Source organism: Triticum urartu, chromosome 6, assembly GCF_003073215.2.
Source record: "Triticum urartu cultivar G1812 chromosome 6, Tu2.1, whole genome shotgun sequence".
Classification (NCBI taxonomy): domain Eukaryota; kingdom Viridiplantae; phylum Streptophyta; class Magnoliopsida; order Poales; family Poaceae; genus Triticum; species Triticum urartu.
This window is the reverse complement of record NC_053027.1, coordinates 566,464,272-566,480,620: the sequence shown is the minus strand read 5'-3', so window position 1 is coordinate 566,480,620 and position 16,349 is coordinate 566,464,272. Positions and strand designations below refer to the sequence as shown.

Here is a 16,349-nt window from a genome sequence, read left to right as displayed (position 1 = left end):
GCGTAGAGCTAACGCGCACATTCTTCTTTCCTCTTTCTTTCTTTCCAGTTCCTCTTCTCTTCTCTTACCGCCGCCGCCGCCGGGGGAGTGAGCAGCAGCGTGAGCGCGTTGCCGACGGTCGTGCGGAGGGGCCGATGGGGTTCGAGTCGTCGGCGGAGACGGAGCGGTTCCTGTGCGAGCGGCTGCTGGACGCGGCGCAGCCCATCGCGGAGCGCTTCCGCGCGCTCTTCTCCCTCCGCAACCTCCGCGGCGACGGCCCCCGCCACGCGCTCCTCCAAGGTGCCTCCCCTCCCCGTCGATTATAAGTACTCCAGCTTTAATTTGATGCTGCGGGTAGCGGCTTTCATAGGTCATGCTTCAGGGAAGACTAGAAAGAAACTTGCTCTAGCAGCAGCTCTTGATGCTTGCTTAGTTTCAGCTGCCAGTTCAAAGGAATATTAATTGGGATCCCTGGCCTGATTGAGCCTGACTGGTTTCCTGCTGGGATTGCTGATAACCTGAAACTTACTCAGCATACTTGCCTTCTTCTTTGCCCAGTTCAGCTATAGCTACCTAGAGAACTTCAATCTGTTATAATAGCTTCCTCGCCCCTGACTGAGCCATAGATCTCAAGAGCCTGAAGCAGTTGATTCCGTGCTGATAATAGGTTGAGCTTGGATTGCCCTCCACGGAATCTGATGCTTCAGTTGTCTAGCTGGGCGGTTTTGGCGCCTTACATCCATTTAGTTTAGTTTCGAGTGTATCCAGTTAGTTTATGAAAGTCCTCTCACACTGTTAAATGTTGCTGGTTTCGGTTGGCCCTGCTCAGTATGCCTGGAATCGGGTGTGGTTCTGTGTGTTTATTATCTGCTTGTGCCAGTGATTCGTGCGGATGGATATCTCTAAGAAAGTTGGGATGCTAGCACCTTGTATGCACTAGTGATCCTAGGATCGTTGCCTGTCCCCTTGCCTGTGTATGTTTCTCTGTTTCCAGATTATTCATCTGTCGACATGTATACATGATGAATTGCTCAAAGTTCTGGTGCCGAACACTTTCTTTTTTCTGTTTCTCTATCTCCAGATTATTCATCTGTCGACATGTATACATTATGAATTGCTCAAAGTTCTGGTGTCCAACACTTTTTTCTGGGCTTCTCTCTAGATGATATTCCATTAGGATTTCCTTGTTCACTTTGCTTAGTTTTGAAATTATATGGTATTTTACTTCAGATCTGCTGTTAGTAGCAGATCCTACTGATGAAGCTCCTAGATCTAAAATTCTACTGGTTTTTGTTTAATCTATTACTGAAAATTATGTGCCCGAAAGAAATGGTTTAGAAAATCTGATGTATTTTCTTGAATGCTCAGCTGCAAGGGATCCCTCTAACTTGCTTGCCCATGAGGCTGCATTTGCGCTTGGACAAATGCAGGATGCTGAAGCTATCCCTGCATTAGAGGGAGTTCTCAAGGATCTTTCATTGCATCCAATTGTCCGCCATGAGGTAGTTCACCATCGCAGAAGTTGATGTTATCTGCCCTTTCTGTTGATGTTATCTGCCCTTTCTAGTACCTTGCTATCCATTTGAGAAGCGCAATATGTTTATTGATCAGGCTGCTGAAGCCCTTGGAGCTATTGGCCTGGAAAAGAGCATTTCCCTGTTAAAAGAGAGTTTAGCAGCTGATCCTGCCGTGGAGGTGCAAGAAACATGCGAGTTGGCTCTTAGACGGATAGAAGGGCAGAAGAATGCTAGTGGCGCTGAAAGCACAACAATTTCGCCTTATCTATCAGTTGATCCAGCACTGCCTGCCAAGCAAGGACTTTCAGTAGAACAACTAAGGTGTGTCTTTCAAGACAGTTCTAAATGTTTTTTCTGTATCTAGTATGCATCATCTTGATATTACTAGCATGGTGGATACTTTTCAGGGAGCTTCTCCTCAACGAGCAAGAAAAGATGTATGAACGTTATGCAGCTCTTTTTGCACTTAGGAATGATGGCGGAGATTATGCTGTTTCTGCTATCATTGAATCTCTAGGTGTGAAAAGTGCTCTTCTGCGCCACGAGGTTTGCTTGAACTTTTACGATTTTCTGTTTGCTGTTTTACCACAAGCATAAATTATGAAAGATGGTATCTTCATTTAAATTAATAAAGCCAATTGTCATGCTAAAGAACAGAGATGAATAAACCAAAACCAAAAGTTCGGCCTGCATCTTCTTGCATTTCTGATAACTAGGATTACTGATAAATTATTCTCTGTAACATAACCATTTTATAATATTCTTGCTGTTTTAGTGCCTACTGTTTTCTGCAGCATAATATGTTTTCTTCTACTATTCTGCAGGTCGCTTATGTATTAGGTCAGCTGCAAAATAAGGCTGCTTCAGATGCACTTTCTGGTGTGCTGAAGAACGTCAATGAGCACCCGATGGTCAGACATGAAGCTGCTGAGGCCCTTGGTTCAATTGCAGGTAACTAACACCGCATAACTTGCCAGAACTCTGGTACTTCTCCAGTCGATCCACATATGTTTCAGGGTTTCCTGACACTGGTGATGCTGTTGCTGTTAGATCAAGAAAGCATTGCGCTTCTGGAGGAATTTTCCAAGGACCCCGAGCCCATCGTCTCCCAAAGCTGTGAAGTAGCCCTCAGCATGCTCGAGTACGAGAGATCAGGGAAGTCGTTCGAGGTAACACACACACACCTGGCCCAGATCAACGCGAATATTTATGCACACCGGTCACTTTTTGCCGTAAATATTAACATGTGTACCTTTTTTTATGCAGTTTCTGTTCCTCCAGACTCCTCAGGTGCAGCAGGAGTCCTGAGCCAGCTTCAGATATACACTTTGATGGACCTGTCAGAGTCGACGGTTCGGTGTAGTGGTGGACATGATGTCTGAATGAAGTGTCGTCGCCCTTTTCCCATTCTTTTTTGGGTGTTCTTGCTTGACACCGGGATAGCAAAACGGCGAAAGATACCACTGTGAATTGCTCTCTGATGAGAATATCATGTACGCATGCCTCGTGAAAACAGAAACTGATACTTTGACGAATTTGTTTGCCTGTGGATTGTGCATATCTTCTGTCATGGTGTGAAACACTGGGTTTGTATGCATACCTTCAACTATCACACTGTCACAGAAGACGATGGATATACTCTCTCCATTCCGAATTACTTGTCACAGGTATGGATGTATCTAGATGTATTTTAGTTCTAGATACATCCATTTCTCTGGCGAGTAATTTGGAACGGAGGAAGTAGATATGACAAGAGAAGCACGAACTATCGACACCAAATCAAGTATACCTCTTCTGTTTTCATTTATATCAGCTTTATCCTAAGTCAAACTTTACAAACTATAGGGTTCATGCTTTGGGAGTAATCCACATCTCTTCTGGCATTGCCTCGGTTTAAGGAAAAACCGTGCCTTGATCATTTTGGCACGTGCTAGTCGGTCTCGGTCCGACCAACCGATCGATCAAAGCAAGAGAGACGAACAAAGGCGCCCCCTGCAAGGTCGTTTCCGTGTCTGGCTTATTGCGATACAAACACCCGCCTTGCCTCAAGGAGGGTCTATTGTTAGTTCGTTTGATTATTTCCCCGTTCTTTACTTTTGTTTCCATTTCGAAATATTGTAAATATATATATTTCAAAAAACTACATTAGATAAATTATTTAAGCACACATTTTTTATGAGATGTAAAAATTTGTTCGCGCAATTGTTCATACCATTCAAAAAATGTTCACATCATTTATAAATGTCCACATGTTTAAACATATGTTCATGAAAATGTAAGAAATGTTCGCATAATTTGTAAACACTGTTCGTACCAAGAAAATTTGTTTATAACATTAAAACAATGTTCACACATTTAAAATATGTCCATGACATTTTTAAAAATAGTCATCAAATATAAAATTGTTGGCACATATTTTTGAATTTTTTATAACATGTCTAAAATGCTTGTGCCATTTAAAAAATGCTCATAACCCCTTAGGAAATTGTTCGCTCATTTGTAAAAAATGTACGAATTTGTGGAAAATATTAAACTTGTGTTTAAAAATGTTCACTCTGTATTAGGAAAAAAATCAATGTGCATTTGACAAAAAATGTTCAACATGTCCTCATATAAACATTCATCGTGTGTTTTAAAAAAATGTTCAACGTGTATCTTAAAAATGTTCAACCTATATACGAAAAATGTTCAACGTGTATTAAAAAAGGTCAACATGTATATGAAAATGATTTTTGTACATTTCCAGCCGCCCATGTCTACCTATATGTTTATCCAAAGTTTCATCAGTAACCTTGGCCAACTCTCGAAACGAAAACCGAATTCTGTTGCAAGTGCCCGTGCGGCAGGGCGATTACCTTGGTCCCCTCCGCCGCTCGGCTCCCTAAAGATTAATGCAGATGACGTAGTCAATATTCAGGGCGGACGAGGAGTTGTTGCTGCTGTGTGTCAGGATCAAAACAAAACATACATGAGATCTCTGATCTCATCTATTACTCTTAATGGTGTCACCGATGTGGCCGTCTTTGAAGCTTTAGCATGCAGAGAAGTTCAGCCTTTAGCAACTGACTATGGCAACACATATTCTTATTTTTCGAGACAATAGTTTGATCATCAAAGATATAGAAGCCAATGTTTGGAGGAGCTAATGCGGTGGTGATCAAAGAGGCGAACCTCACTGAGTACAATTTTGAAGAGTGTCAGTTTATTTGCGAGTCTAGATGTAGAAACTATGAGCTGATAGGTTAGCTAAGTTTTTATTTTTTATTTATTACTCCCTTCGTCCGGAAATATTTATCGTAGAAATGAATATAAATGGATGTATCTAGAACTAAAATACATCTAGATACATTCATTCTTCGGGCCAGGGGCGGAGCCAGAACTTTTTTGAAGCCTGGGCAAGTTGAGCCTAAGTGTATAATCTAGAATTCGAAAATCGGCTATTTGGATGCGTACCATAATATACCACCAAGTGAAAACATAAATATAATAGTCACACAAAATGTAATTTTGAAATGAACCAATATATAATATCAATATCAGTTTCATATAGTAAATAAAGTTGAGACTTGACAACAAAAGATACATAACCAGTTCCATAGAGACAAACTCGTCATGTTGGCAACAAAAGTAAAACTATACATACCAGATGTCACCAGACGTGATTGTGCCATTTCTTTCACCATAACAAAAGCATCTCTCACTTGTTCATTTTTTTCCAAAAGAAAGACATACAACCAGCATTGCATAGAGGCAAACTCACCATGTTGCCAAAGTCCTACAAGGCACTACAAGATTAAAAATGGATTTGTATTAAAACAAATTTAGTTGTGAGATCTGAATATATTCAAAATCAAAAGCAAGAATAGAGATGGTCAAATGGAATGGAACATACCGACATTGCACTAAGGAAAATCACGAGGAAAATGCCCTTTCCTAGAACTCATTTCAGTAAATGTTCAAATGATATCCTTATCATCAACTGACTTGAATAACTCCCGCTCGGTGTAACATATCCATATTATTGATCTTGCTGCACAGTTTATTCTTAATAATCTTTATGGCTGAAAAAGCTCTCATAGCAGATGCCGATGACACCGGCAATATCAAAGCCAGCTCAATAAGTTTGTATACCAATGGAAATACCAAATGTTTCTCATTTTGAACCATCTTCATGGCCAAACCTTGAACATCACCACAACTAGGAAAAGAAGCATGCCTTTTCACTTGACTTATATAAGTGAGAAGTTGCTCTCCTATTGTTCCATGGTCATCATTAGAAAAGTCATCATAATAAAAAAGAAAATGAGCTACAACAAGTAACAAGTTCATAGTACGGAACATTGCAGCAACTACTTGTATTGTATTATTCCCTCCTGAAAGAAATATAAGATCATTTAGATCTAAAATAGTGACAAAAAGTCCGTATACAAGGGTTTGTATATATGCACTGATTATGAAGATCAATGCATCATAAGGAAAAATACTTGTAGATCCTATCTGAATCTATATGCAGAACTGCAGATGGCACCTAAGTATGAACTATGATGCAAGTACGAGATAGTTTGGTAGAGGATCTCAAAGAAATACTACGATTTTACAGTATCCAGCACCCACAAATACAATTTTTCTCTTGTCCCCAACAAAAAATCCCCAAATTTAAACCCCAGGTCTATCAATGAATCAACCCTGGCCGGCCAGACAAGACCAATTATTCAGAGATGAGAGGAAGGAGGGGTTGAGGAACGAGGTAGAGTGCCTCGGTGTTTGGAGTCCGCTCGTCGCCAGCCCTGCTTCTAGCCGTCTCCAGGGCAGCCGCCGGCCTCTGTTGCCAGTCCGTGCGCTGGCTGCCTATAAGAAACGAAGGGACAAAGAGTTGGAGCGATCGATCTGTGGATCGTACAAGTTCGCTCGCGTCCTGCACTCATGAAACAGAAGTTGTTTGGGCCTGAGCTGCAGACTGTTGTACTATTGGGTTGTGAACATGTGAGAGACGATGGCCCAGATTTGTTTTACCCGGGTAAATCCAACTACCGAACAGATTTAGCCCTTTATTATCTCTAGGATCGCTGCCATCGAGGAGCCAGCGAGCCCGGGCAACTTGCCCGGGCTCCAGGGTCGCTGGGCGGTGCCTCCGCCACTACTTCGGGCAAGTATTTCCGGACGGAGAGAGTATTTGATGCCAGTAGGCATGTGTGCCCTTGGAGCCACATGATCTTCTTTAAAAAAAAAAGGAAAAAGCGATACCCTTTAGCATTTGCAGTTTTGCACGCCTGCGTCCTAAAAAAACAACTGTGCGCCTGCAGCGCCGAATCCTTCGCCCAACGAGCTCGCCTCATCGTCGGTCCGGCCGGGCTGCCTCACCGCCGTGACACCGGAGCTCGCCGCGGATCGCCCCCAACCCCCCCTTGGAACTCACCGCGCGCCACCCCCAAGTCCCCCTACCCCAAGAATCCCAAAGAATCGCGCTCCCACTTCTGCTCTCCCTCGCCTAGTTGACTCCGTCACGAGGGCTTCTTGCGGCGGCGCGAGGTGAGCCCATCCATCCGGCGGTATATATTCTTGCAGCACATCTTCTCCGGTGTGCCGTCTGCACCCGCTCCCTTCCCTGGACGTCAGCTGAACTCTGCAGCTTGGGCGCAGGCAACCTGTTCGACGAAATGTCCAGGAGGCTGAACGAGGTGGGGAGCACGGCGGCCGTCGGCGAGCACCGTATCGGGGACCTCCCGGACGACCTGCTGACGTACCTGATGTCTTTCCTGCCCTCGCGTGACTCCGTGCGCACGTGCGTGCTCGCCAGGCGCTGGCGCTCGCTCTGGAGGTCCGTGCCCGCCCTGCGCCTCGAGGACGGCCCGCGGGGCGACGGCGGGCCCAGGAGCAAGTTCGTCGACGAGCTGCTGCTGCGCCGCCACCCAACACCTCTGAACCTATGTGACATCTGTTCCGAATACGACACGTTTCACTGCGAGGAGGCGTTCACACGCATCAAGCCGTGGCTCCGGTACGCCTTCTCGCATGACGTTCGGACGCTGCGAGTTGTTGCTGGTTCGTTGACAACCAACCTGGTCCTCGTCTCGTCGCACCTGAAGAGGGTAGAGCTTTGTTTCATGCAGTTCAAAGGCTCTGTGAATTTCAGGGGCTGTCGGGTGCTAGATGTGTTGGAGATGAAAGGCTGTAACATCCTTGCGAGCATCTTGTGCCAGTCAGTACGACATCTTACCATCAAAGGGGGGTGTTTTGACGATAAAACCCGCCGTTGTATTTCTGCCCCAAATCTCATCAGCTTGAAACTAGCTCCATGCCAGGGTCTGACTCCGTTGCTTGATAGCATGCCATCGCTGGTAACAGCATCTGTTGAATCCTTTGATCAGCAGTATCATTACTGTTTTGATGTACCATGTGAAGGATGCGATAGGCAAGCAAGATTTCCTGTGGTTTTGGAAGGCTTGTCTGCTGCTACAAATCTGGAGTTAACAACTGATGATCAGGTATGCTCCCATTTTTGCTAATTCCTTTGTCTTTTTTTAAATGAGCTAGTCTTTTATGTTTGTATCCAGATATCTGTCAGTACAAGCATATTGAACAAGCTCATTATGTGCATTGTTGTTTTCACCGTTTCACATGTTTGAATCTTGATGTTTCTATGTACTTGTCTGGCAATATGCATACCTCTACTTGATACTTTAGCCATATGTATACTATTAGAACATGTAGGATTGAGATTAATTTGTGAGCAATATTTCTGAGTAGACCAGAAACTGGCAAAGTACAACTTCGGATATAAATCTCATTATCTGGTAACACTTAATTAACTTAATTTCTATGAAAAATAAGAACCACCAGAAAGTTTCCAAAGTATGTACTCTCTCCGTCCCATAATGTAGGACGTTTTTGACACTACACTAGAGTCAAAAAAACGTCTTACATTATGGGACGGAGGGAGTACTTCTGTATCTCAAAAAGCATCATGTACTTGTTTTGTTTTTAACCCCCTTCATTTTGTCCAGTTGTCTATTTTCAGAATGGATTTGAAATGGTGCCCCATGTTTAGCAAGCTCAAATGCTTGTTGCTGAACAAATGGTGTGTGGCTGATTATTTCACTGGATTGGTTTACTTCCTCCAGCACTCACCAATTCTAGAGACGCTGACACTTCTGCTTGATTTTCAAACTCACGAGGTATATATTCTCAAAGTTTGATAGGTTTTTTCTTTGAAGTCGCCATGTACCTCCTGCTGACTTCAGGAAAATATTTCTGTTTGCTACAGAAATGGCATGTGATGGAAACATATGGAATCTATGACCCAAAGGAACAATCACCACTATCGAAGCATCTCAAGGTAGTCAAAATCATACGCAGCTCAACAAAGGAAGATGTTATAGTTGACCGTATCCTAAAGATCCTCTGTGCCCATGGAGTGCCTTCCGAGCAAATTGACATCCAATAGAACTTTCTTCTGCTGTTCGACTGTAAGTAACCAAACCAGTCTTCATGATTATGTCTTTCATAGTCAGCATATGTATGTACATAGTGTGCTCGGATATGTATAGTTCCGACCGACCTAGTTTGAAGCAGCATTCCGTACTAGTTTTTCACCATTTCTACACCCACCATAATAGTATGCATTTCAATCCGTGGCACTGGCACCACAATGTCATAATAATAGAAAGTATGAAGTAAGGATCAAATGTTTGATTGGTCAAACTAGCAGATGCGAACTAAAGGCAGGCAGCACCGAAGGCAGGAAGACTTTGCAAGTGTCTATCCATTTCGTCTTCGTAATAGGATTGGTTTGGGGCAGTTTTAGCGAGTTGCTATTTTGTTGCCTGTAGATCGAGTAAATGGTCAATTGCTACGCTACCCTATGAACTAACAAAGTTAAACCTTGTGTTGAGTTTCATGTTAATAGCAAACTATCCTTCCAATATTCCCATGACTAGATCAAGTGGCATGCTGGTCCAATGACCTTCCAATCAGTGAATAACCTCTCATAGTCTCATACAGTTTCCTCTGCATCTATCTACTGCTTCTTCCAACCTGGGTTCTCATGTTCTCATTGTTTCCTCTGTTTTCTGTTCAGGCTTCCATTTTGAGCTGGCTCTGTGTCCCTGGATCGCACCAGGAAGGAAGTTGCTGCGTTTTTGTCTACCACACCACCCCAGGATGCGCCTCCCCGTGTCCTGTTCATATATATGACCTTACATGTAAACAGCTGTATGTATGTCTTGCTTGGATGCAGTCGGAGCACGTTGTTATAGTGTCTGTCACTGTGGTCCTCCTCGCGCGCTTTATGCTCATTTCCTCAACTCAGCGGCAGGCCTGAACTGCCAAGATGATGTTTCAGAGACCCTGTCTAGTGTTGGTTGTTCCAGGATCGCGCTGGTTGATTCCAGAACTATAAATTCTGTCTTGTGGCTAGGATCGGTTTCCATATGTATGTGTATACTAAACTAAAACCACACCCTAAAAATACAGACAGGCACCCCTGTCGAAGTTGCTTGAACCAAAGGATGAAGATGTTTCTCTTTGTCGCGCTGCTGCTGAGATTTGCACTTTATATTTGCTGTTTTTTTAGGGTGTAAATACTAAATGGAAGCAGGTATAGGTCTCTGGTTACCAGAATTACGATTGAATTCATGGATATGATGTAGGTCTCCGGTTACCAGACTTGGGGACAAATATTTTGAATCTATTTCTTTTGCAAGCGATCCTGCTAGTCAATCACAGACAGTATGGTGACCCAGAGTGTATGCTATGCTGATCACAAAATTCGATCCTCTGGATGTATTCCCTTTATTTTGCTGCACACAGTTTCAATCAAGTGCCAAGAGCTACCTAACAATTCATTGGTCCAAGGTACGCTGAAAACATGGACTTGAGAATCTATGTAGTATTTAGACTGGTGGAGAGTATTTATTCTAGAGAGGTTGTTTATGCCTACTCAGCAAACATCATATGACTGCTATTCAGTCAAATGGAGTTATCAATTCATTAGTTCACGATAATCATACTGTATTTTTACTCACTATGCCTGCAATGTTTTTGATTGTCCGCTTTTTACTCATTCCAGCATCTGTGTCTGAAACATATCAAAGGAAACAACGCCACTATCACGTAGTACAAGGACATGTGTTTCATAGGGGAAGAATTGCCGCTCTGGCAATACCGGTCTTTTTCGACGCTGCCTAGATCTCTGTAACCCTGTCTGCTTCAGGCCTGCGCTGTGTATAACAACTGGTGGCCAATGTTAACAGGTTCGGAACTTTTGTTTACAATTGACAAACCTTTATTCCGTACTTGGTTTCAGATGTAAATGAACCATGGCATTTTGTGCAGTCCTCACGTAAGTACCTCGTACTAGCGATGCCACTCATGCTTTTCCTGGGCTCCGATTCTCCATCGATCATGTCGAATGAGGGTGATGGGTAAGTGAGGAACCTTCCGTGCCTCAACTGGTAGCCAGTACTGTTGCTTCGTTATGAATCACGCTTGTGAAAATTAATACTCCCTCTGTCCCATAATATAAGACGTTTTTTAACACTAGTGTAGTGTCAAAAAATGTCTTACATTATGGGACGGAGGGAGTAAATCATAACAATTTTTACTCAAAAAGATATGCGTTACGTATGGTACTTGTATTGTTTTCTAACAAAAGTTCTTACACCATATCTAGATTTCAAACGGTGGCTAGTATGTTGTGGACCATCTGTGATGAACAAATCTTCCTTCCTGACATTCTCAAATTCTTCTTCTAACATGGTAAAGTTGCCAATTTTTTTATGTGATTTTTCGCCCCTGGATGCAGGTGGGTGAACTTCACCAAGTTCCTGACGGGTGCGTCGATCATGCGTAGCGTCGCCATCATGTCGATCCTGAAGCATGCTGTCGTCATTGGGTGGGGCTCACTGGCGATGGAGATGTTTTCCTTCGCCATCATATTTCGCTACAAAATTTAGTTACTCAAGTTTTTCATATTTCGATTGTTTACACAATTTAATTTATGCATTGCACTTCCCAGTTGAGAGCAAGCATTCTCCTCGCCCTCGGTTTAGTTCAGGGTTTCCGTGCATCCCAGCGCTTTCATTTTTCTCGATTTTTTTCAAGCTTTTCTGCATGGTCTTGGAGTCGGAGTTGCTCATGGGACGTCCATGCGATTATGTGAATGTCTACACCTTCACCCATACTAGTAAGCGTCTCAAACAAAACATGTTCACATGATATAATACTAAAATGGTTTTTACAAAAAATTCAGACCGCTACAAAATGTTATCATGTCACTCAAATTGTATTTTCAGAAAGTGCGACATATTTGTGATCCAACACACATATCATAAACATGTCTTCGCATAAAATTCACTGTCACATAATAATTATATTATAATTGCTACAAGAATATATTCTCAAATCCACAACTAAGCATGTTTTGAAGGTCCATCTTTTGAAGCAATGAAGGTCCATCTATAGATGCGATCAATGATGCTTCGTTCAATGTATGGGATATTGTTTTGAGCTTCATTCTCTTCGTACTTTAAAATATGCACCAAAAATTGCTTCCTCAGTTGAAAACCATCCTACATTGGCATTATACAACATTGTTATAACAAGTTGTATGTGCAACGTGTATACAAATAAGCATGGTGTAAACAGTCACCTGGGGTATGGGAAAATATAGTTTTCCATCGCACAATGAGTGCATGTAATTAAAAACCAAATAACCAGACAAGGCACTGCATATATGAAATAAACACATTATGTGCGTTGAATGAATCAATTAATATTGTAATGCGTTTAAAAGATTCATACCAGTGTGAGTTTGTTGGAGCATCAGGAACTATGCATTCCCATTTAGAGATATCATCCTTGAATGCAGGGTTTGCAACTTCAAGCGCAAGGTTTAGATTGTCGGCCACGGTTTTAAGTACATTCTTCCCGAAAGTAGGTATTGGTATCGGATCAAAAATTGAGACAACTTTTCTATTTTGATCCAAGACAAACAATAGAAATAACCCAAACATATACCAAGGCAATAAAATCTGCAATGATGAAATAGTTTAGAAACACATAGAATATTAATTAAGACCAAGTAAACCAATGTTACAAATGAAAAAAAATCTTACCATATCACATTGAGAGATATGATAATCATTACTGTCAGGCCAGCTATGAAACAACCGTTTAAATGTAGCAATTTCCATATGTTCACGATGACTTGAGTCTCGTGCATAGTGGAACATGGACTAAAGTAAGAATGAGAAAATATTAGTGCAATGAGAAAAAAAATGTAGTACATGATTATAGTAACTTACACAAAAGTTCAGATCCATATAGTGAGATGGAATGTCTCTGAGAAGCAGGACTTCATGGCACGCTAGTATTCGCACAGCCATATTAAAGCAATGAATATCCATGTATTCATCATTGCTTAATATGTTTAATTTGTCTCAAATTTAAGCTAATAGGGTATGGATCAGAGCTTTTCACCCATTCGCTCCTGTAAAATCAAAATTCTGTAGATTATAATGACATCAGAGTAATTTGTTGGAATACAAAATGAACTAAAAAATATGACTTACTCTAGTAGAGCGACATCATCAACCATACCGATGAACAAGCAAAGTTCATCTATTAAATCATCGTTTGTTGGGTTGACAGTCGGTGAAAGAATAAATGACCGCGAGATGAGCTCAACTTCTGTTGATGTATTTGATGTTTTGAAATTCTCAGGAGGTCTATCCAGAATCATACATTCTGTGGGATCTGTGTTGTTTTCGTCCTCTTCCATGTCTCGATTTCTTATATTATCATCGTTCAATTCCGAGTCCACTAAAATGACAGCTAGTTTTGTTCTAAAATCTGTCATATGTTCCTATTAAAATAGTAATAAGAGTTAAATAGTGATACAACATAGAATAAATGTAATGATACACAGTAAACAAATACCTGTGTAGGAATGTCAGACAATATATCTCCTGTGAAGTACTCCATAAAATTTACCATCCACAGACCACAAGATGACCTGCATGATTACAAATACAAAACTTAAATAAACTCAATCATTTTTTTTATCAAATTTATAGATATTTGTATAAAACAACTTTTAGAATCATCAAATGATCATGACTGAAACAAGCCGTGATGAAAACAAATTTTTTACAAACTTAGTGAACCGGACATGCCCTATAAAATATAATGTTTATTTAGAAGATCTAATACAATACAGTGTATTTTTATTTCAGTAATGCTACACTTACGGGCAAGTTTTACTGAAAGCTTAGCTACGGACAGATGTGGCGGAACGAAAGAGCAAGTGGGCGCCGTGATTCACGCAAAGCAAAAAAACAAACACCAATCAGCTGTTTCCACATCCTCCCGTAGACGATCTCGTGAGCATCCAGCCCGTAAGTGTGGCATTATTGTTTTTATTTGGAGCACGCCGCACTCAGTCAAAGCTCAGTCAAACTCCCACCGCCCCTCATTTCTCCTTTCCTCCCCATTCTTCCCTCATTCGTGGCCAAGAGATCCCCATCCACAGCCGGCGGCCCGGCGATCTGCTCTGCGCCGCCCCTCACTCCTCCTGGCCATGTCGGGGCCATCCGCCACGTGCGTTCTCTGGTGGCCGCCCCCCCTCGTCACCAGCGCCGGCGGACGGGTAGGCTCTGCTCTGCCCCGTCCTGCCCCGCCCCTCCCTCCTCCTGGCGACGCCGGGGCGCTCGAGGTCGGCATGGTCGCCGGCGACGCCTTGGCCCTCCGTCGTCCTGGTGCGATGTAGCCCCCCCTTGCTCTGCCCCGCCCCGCCCCGCCCCTCCCTCCTCCTGGCGACGCCGGGGCGCTCGAGGTCGGCATGGTCGCCGGCGACGCCTTGGCCCTCCGTCGTGCTGGTGCGATGTAGCCGCCAGGAGCCTATCCAACCTCTCCCGCGCGGCACGAATTTCCCTCCCCCCTACTCGGGATGCTATCAAGGTCCGGTTCCAAGTCTTCTTCTCCCCTCGATCCGGATGCTCTACTCTCCGATCCCATCTAAATTTCCCTATTTGATTCGGTCAGGAGCAGGAGCAGTTGCTGCTCGTGACCTCCATCTTGATTAAGATGACCATGAAGACCTCCGCGTGCTGTGCTGCTGCTCGGGGGACGACACTCCCTACGCTTCTCCTCGCTTGTCCGAGTCCAGGTTAGTCTCTCTGACCCCATCGCCTGCTCCTCCCCGTCAAATTGGTGCATAGCCTCACTGTGTGCAATGTTCGTCCCCTAGGGTTAGCTGCTCGGGGGCCATGGCGTGTTCCGAGCAGGCGCTGCCTTCGGCGCCGCTGTTGATGATGTGGCCCTTAATAATTCAGATATTCTGAAGGAGAACAAGGAGGTGCCTAAAGGGGATGAGAGCAACAAGTTTCAATCGAAAGAGGTATACCCATCTGTCTGTAGTTTGATCTTAAGACACTCCTCCCTTGGCCATGCTGTGATGTCTACGTCTTTCCGCTTATCCAATTTTAGTTCCATTTGAAGCGATGCATATTGGAACATATTTTCCAGTCCTTCCAGCTATTACATGAATAAATGACCAAGTATTAGCATCAGAAGCAAAGAATGACAAAGATTGTGAAAGGATCGATACGGTTGACTAGAGGGGGGGGGGCTGAATAGGCAACTACCAATTTTTAGCTTTTCTTTACCAAATTAAAGTTTGCATCAAAGTAGGTTGTCTAGATGTGCAACTAGGTGAGCAACCTATATGATGCAATAACAACAAGCATACAAGCAAGCAAGGGAACAAACACTAAAGAGCTTGCACAAGTAAAGGTAAGAGATAACCAAGAGTGGATCCGGTGAAGACAAGGATGTGTTACCGAAGTTCCTTCCTTTTGAGGGGAAGTACGTCTCCGTTGGAGCGGTGTGGAGGCACAATGCTCCCCAAGAAGCCACTAGGGCCACCGTATTCTCCTCACGCCCTTACACAATGCGAGATGCCGTGATTCCACTATTGGTGCCCTTGAAGGTGGCGACCGAACCTTTACAAACAAGGTTGGGGCAATCTCCACAACTTAATCGGAGGCTCCCAACAAGACCACGAAGCTTCACCACAATGGAATATGGCTCCGAGGTGACCTCAACCATCTAGGGTGCTCAAACACCCAAGAGTAATAAGATCCGCTAGGGATGAGTGGGGAAATCAAAAATCCCTTGGTGGAAGTGTAGATCAGAGCCTTCTCAACCACTCCCGAGCAAATCAACGAGTTTGATTGGCTAGGGTGATAGATCGGGCAAAATGAAGCTTGGAGTATTTAATGGAGCTTGAGCAATAAATGGAGCTTGGGGAAAGGAAGAGGTAGGTGAGAAGGAAGAAGGGGACTCCCTTTTATAGTGGGGGCAACAATCCCGTTGCCCCCCACCAACCAGCCCCGCACAGGGCGGTACTACCGCTGAGAGGGGGAGGTACTACTGCCAGGGCAGCGGTACTGCCGCGCCAGCCAGCGGTACTGCCGCGCTGAGGAGACTAGAAGGGAAAAGACCCAAATGCGGTACTACCGCGGTGGTAGGGCGGTACTACCGCTCCTAGAACGGTACTATCGCCTCTACAACCGTGACTAGTGCCGCAAAACCCGACACGAGAAAAAGACCTCTCGAATCGAGGCGGTAGGAGCCAGACTGCCCAGCGGTACTACGGCAATGGGGTCAAGGGCGGTAGTACCGCTGTGGAGCGGTACTGCCGCTTGTGATCCTTCGGCCGTAGTACCGCAGGCAGTGCGGTACTACCGCTGGGGCACGCGCGAGAGAGAAGGGATCTCTCAAATGAGCTGAGGACAAGGCGGAGGTGCCAGGCCCCCAGCGGTACTACTGCTGCGGAGCCACGGGCGGTACTAC

At 43.9% G+C, this 16,349-nt stretch overlaps 2 protein-coding genes across 4 annotated transcripts; both read left to right on the top strand.

The window, feature by feature from the left end:
* Positions 1 to 34: 34 nt before the first annotated feature.
* Positions 35 to 3,102, top strand: LOC125515516 (deoxyhypusine hydroxylase-B). Its single transcript, XM_048681016.1, has 7 exons — positions 35 to 279; positions 1,348 to 1,481; positions 1,591 to 1,817; positions 1,904 to 2,042; positions 2,321 to 2,447; positions 2,547 to 2,665; positions 2,763 to 3,102. Exons 1-7 carry the CDS (start codon positions 135 to 137, stop codon positions 2,802 to 2,804), a joined length of 933 nt encoding a protein of 310 aa, XP_048536973.1. The 5' UTR covers positions 35 to 134; the 3' UTR covers positions 2,805 to 3,102.
* A 3,634-nt stretch (positions 3,103 to 6,736) lies between these two features.
* On the top strand, positions 6,737 to 10,001 carry LOC125515515 (F-box/LRR-repeat protein At3g26922-like). Of its 3 annotated transcripts, none has more exons than XR_007287045.1 (5): positions 6,737 to 7,025; positions 7,137 to 7,981; positions 8,515 to 8,671; positions 8,761 to 8,962; positions 9,574 to 10,001. XR_007287045.1 is itself a non-coding variant. In XM_048681013.1 (5 exons), exons 2-4 carry the CDS (start codon positions 7,154 to 7,156, stop codon positions 8,938 to 8,940), a joined length of 1,179 nt encoding a protein of 392 aa, XP_048536970.1. In that variant the 5' UTR covers positions 6,741 to 7,025; positions 7,137 to 7,153; the 3' UTR covers positions 8,941 to 8,962; positions 9,574 to 10,001. The 3 variants fall into 3 exon arrangements, 2 of the variants coding, with proteins under 2 accessions (XP_048536970.1, XP_048536972.1); XM_048681013.1 differs by having other exon boundaries at positions 6,741 to 7,025; positions 8,501 to 8,671; XM_048681015.1 differs by having other exon boundaries at positions 6,741 to 7,045; positions 8,501 to 8,671.
* Positions 10,002 to 16,349: the final 6,348 nt, after the last annotated feature.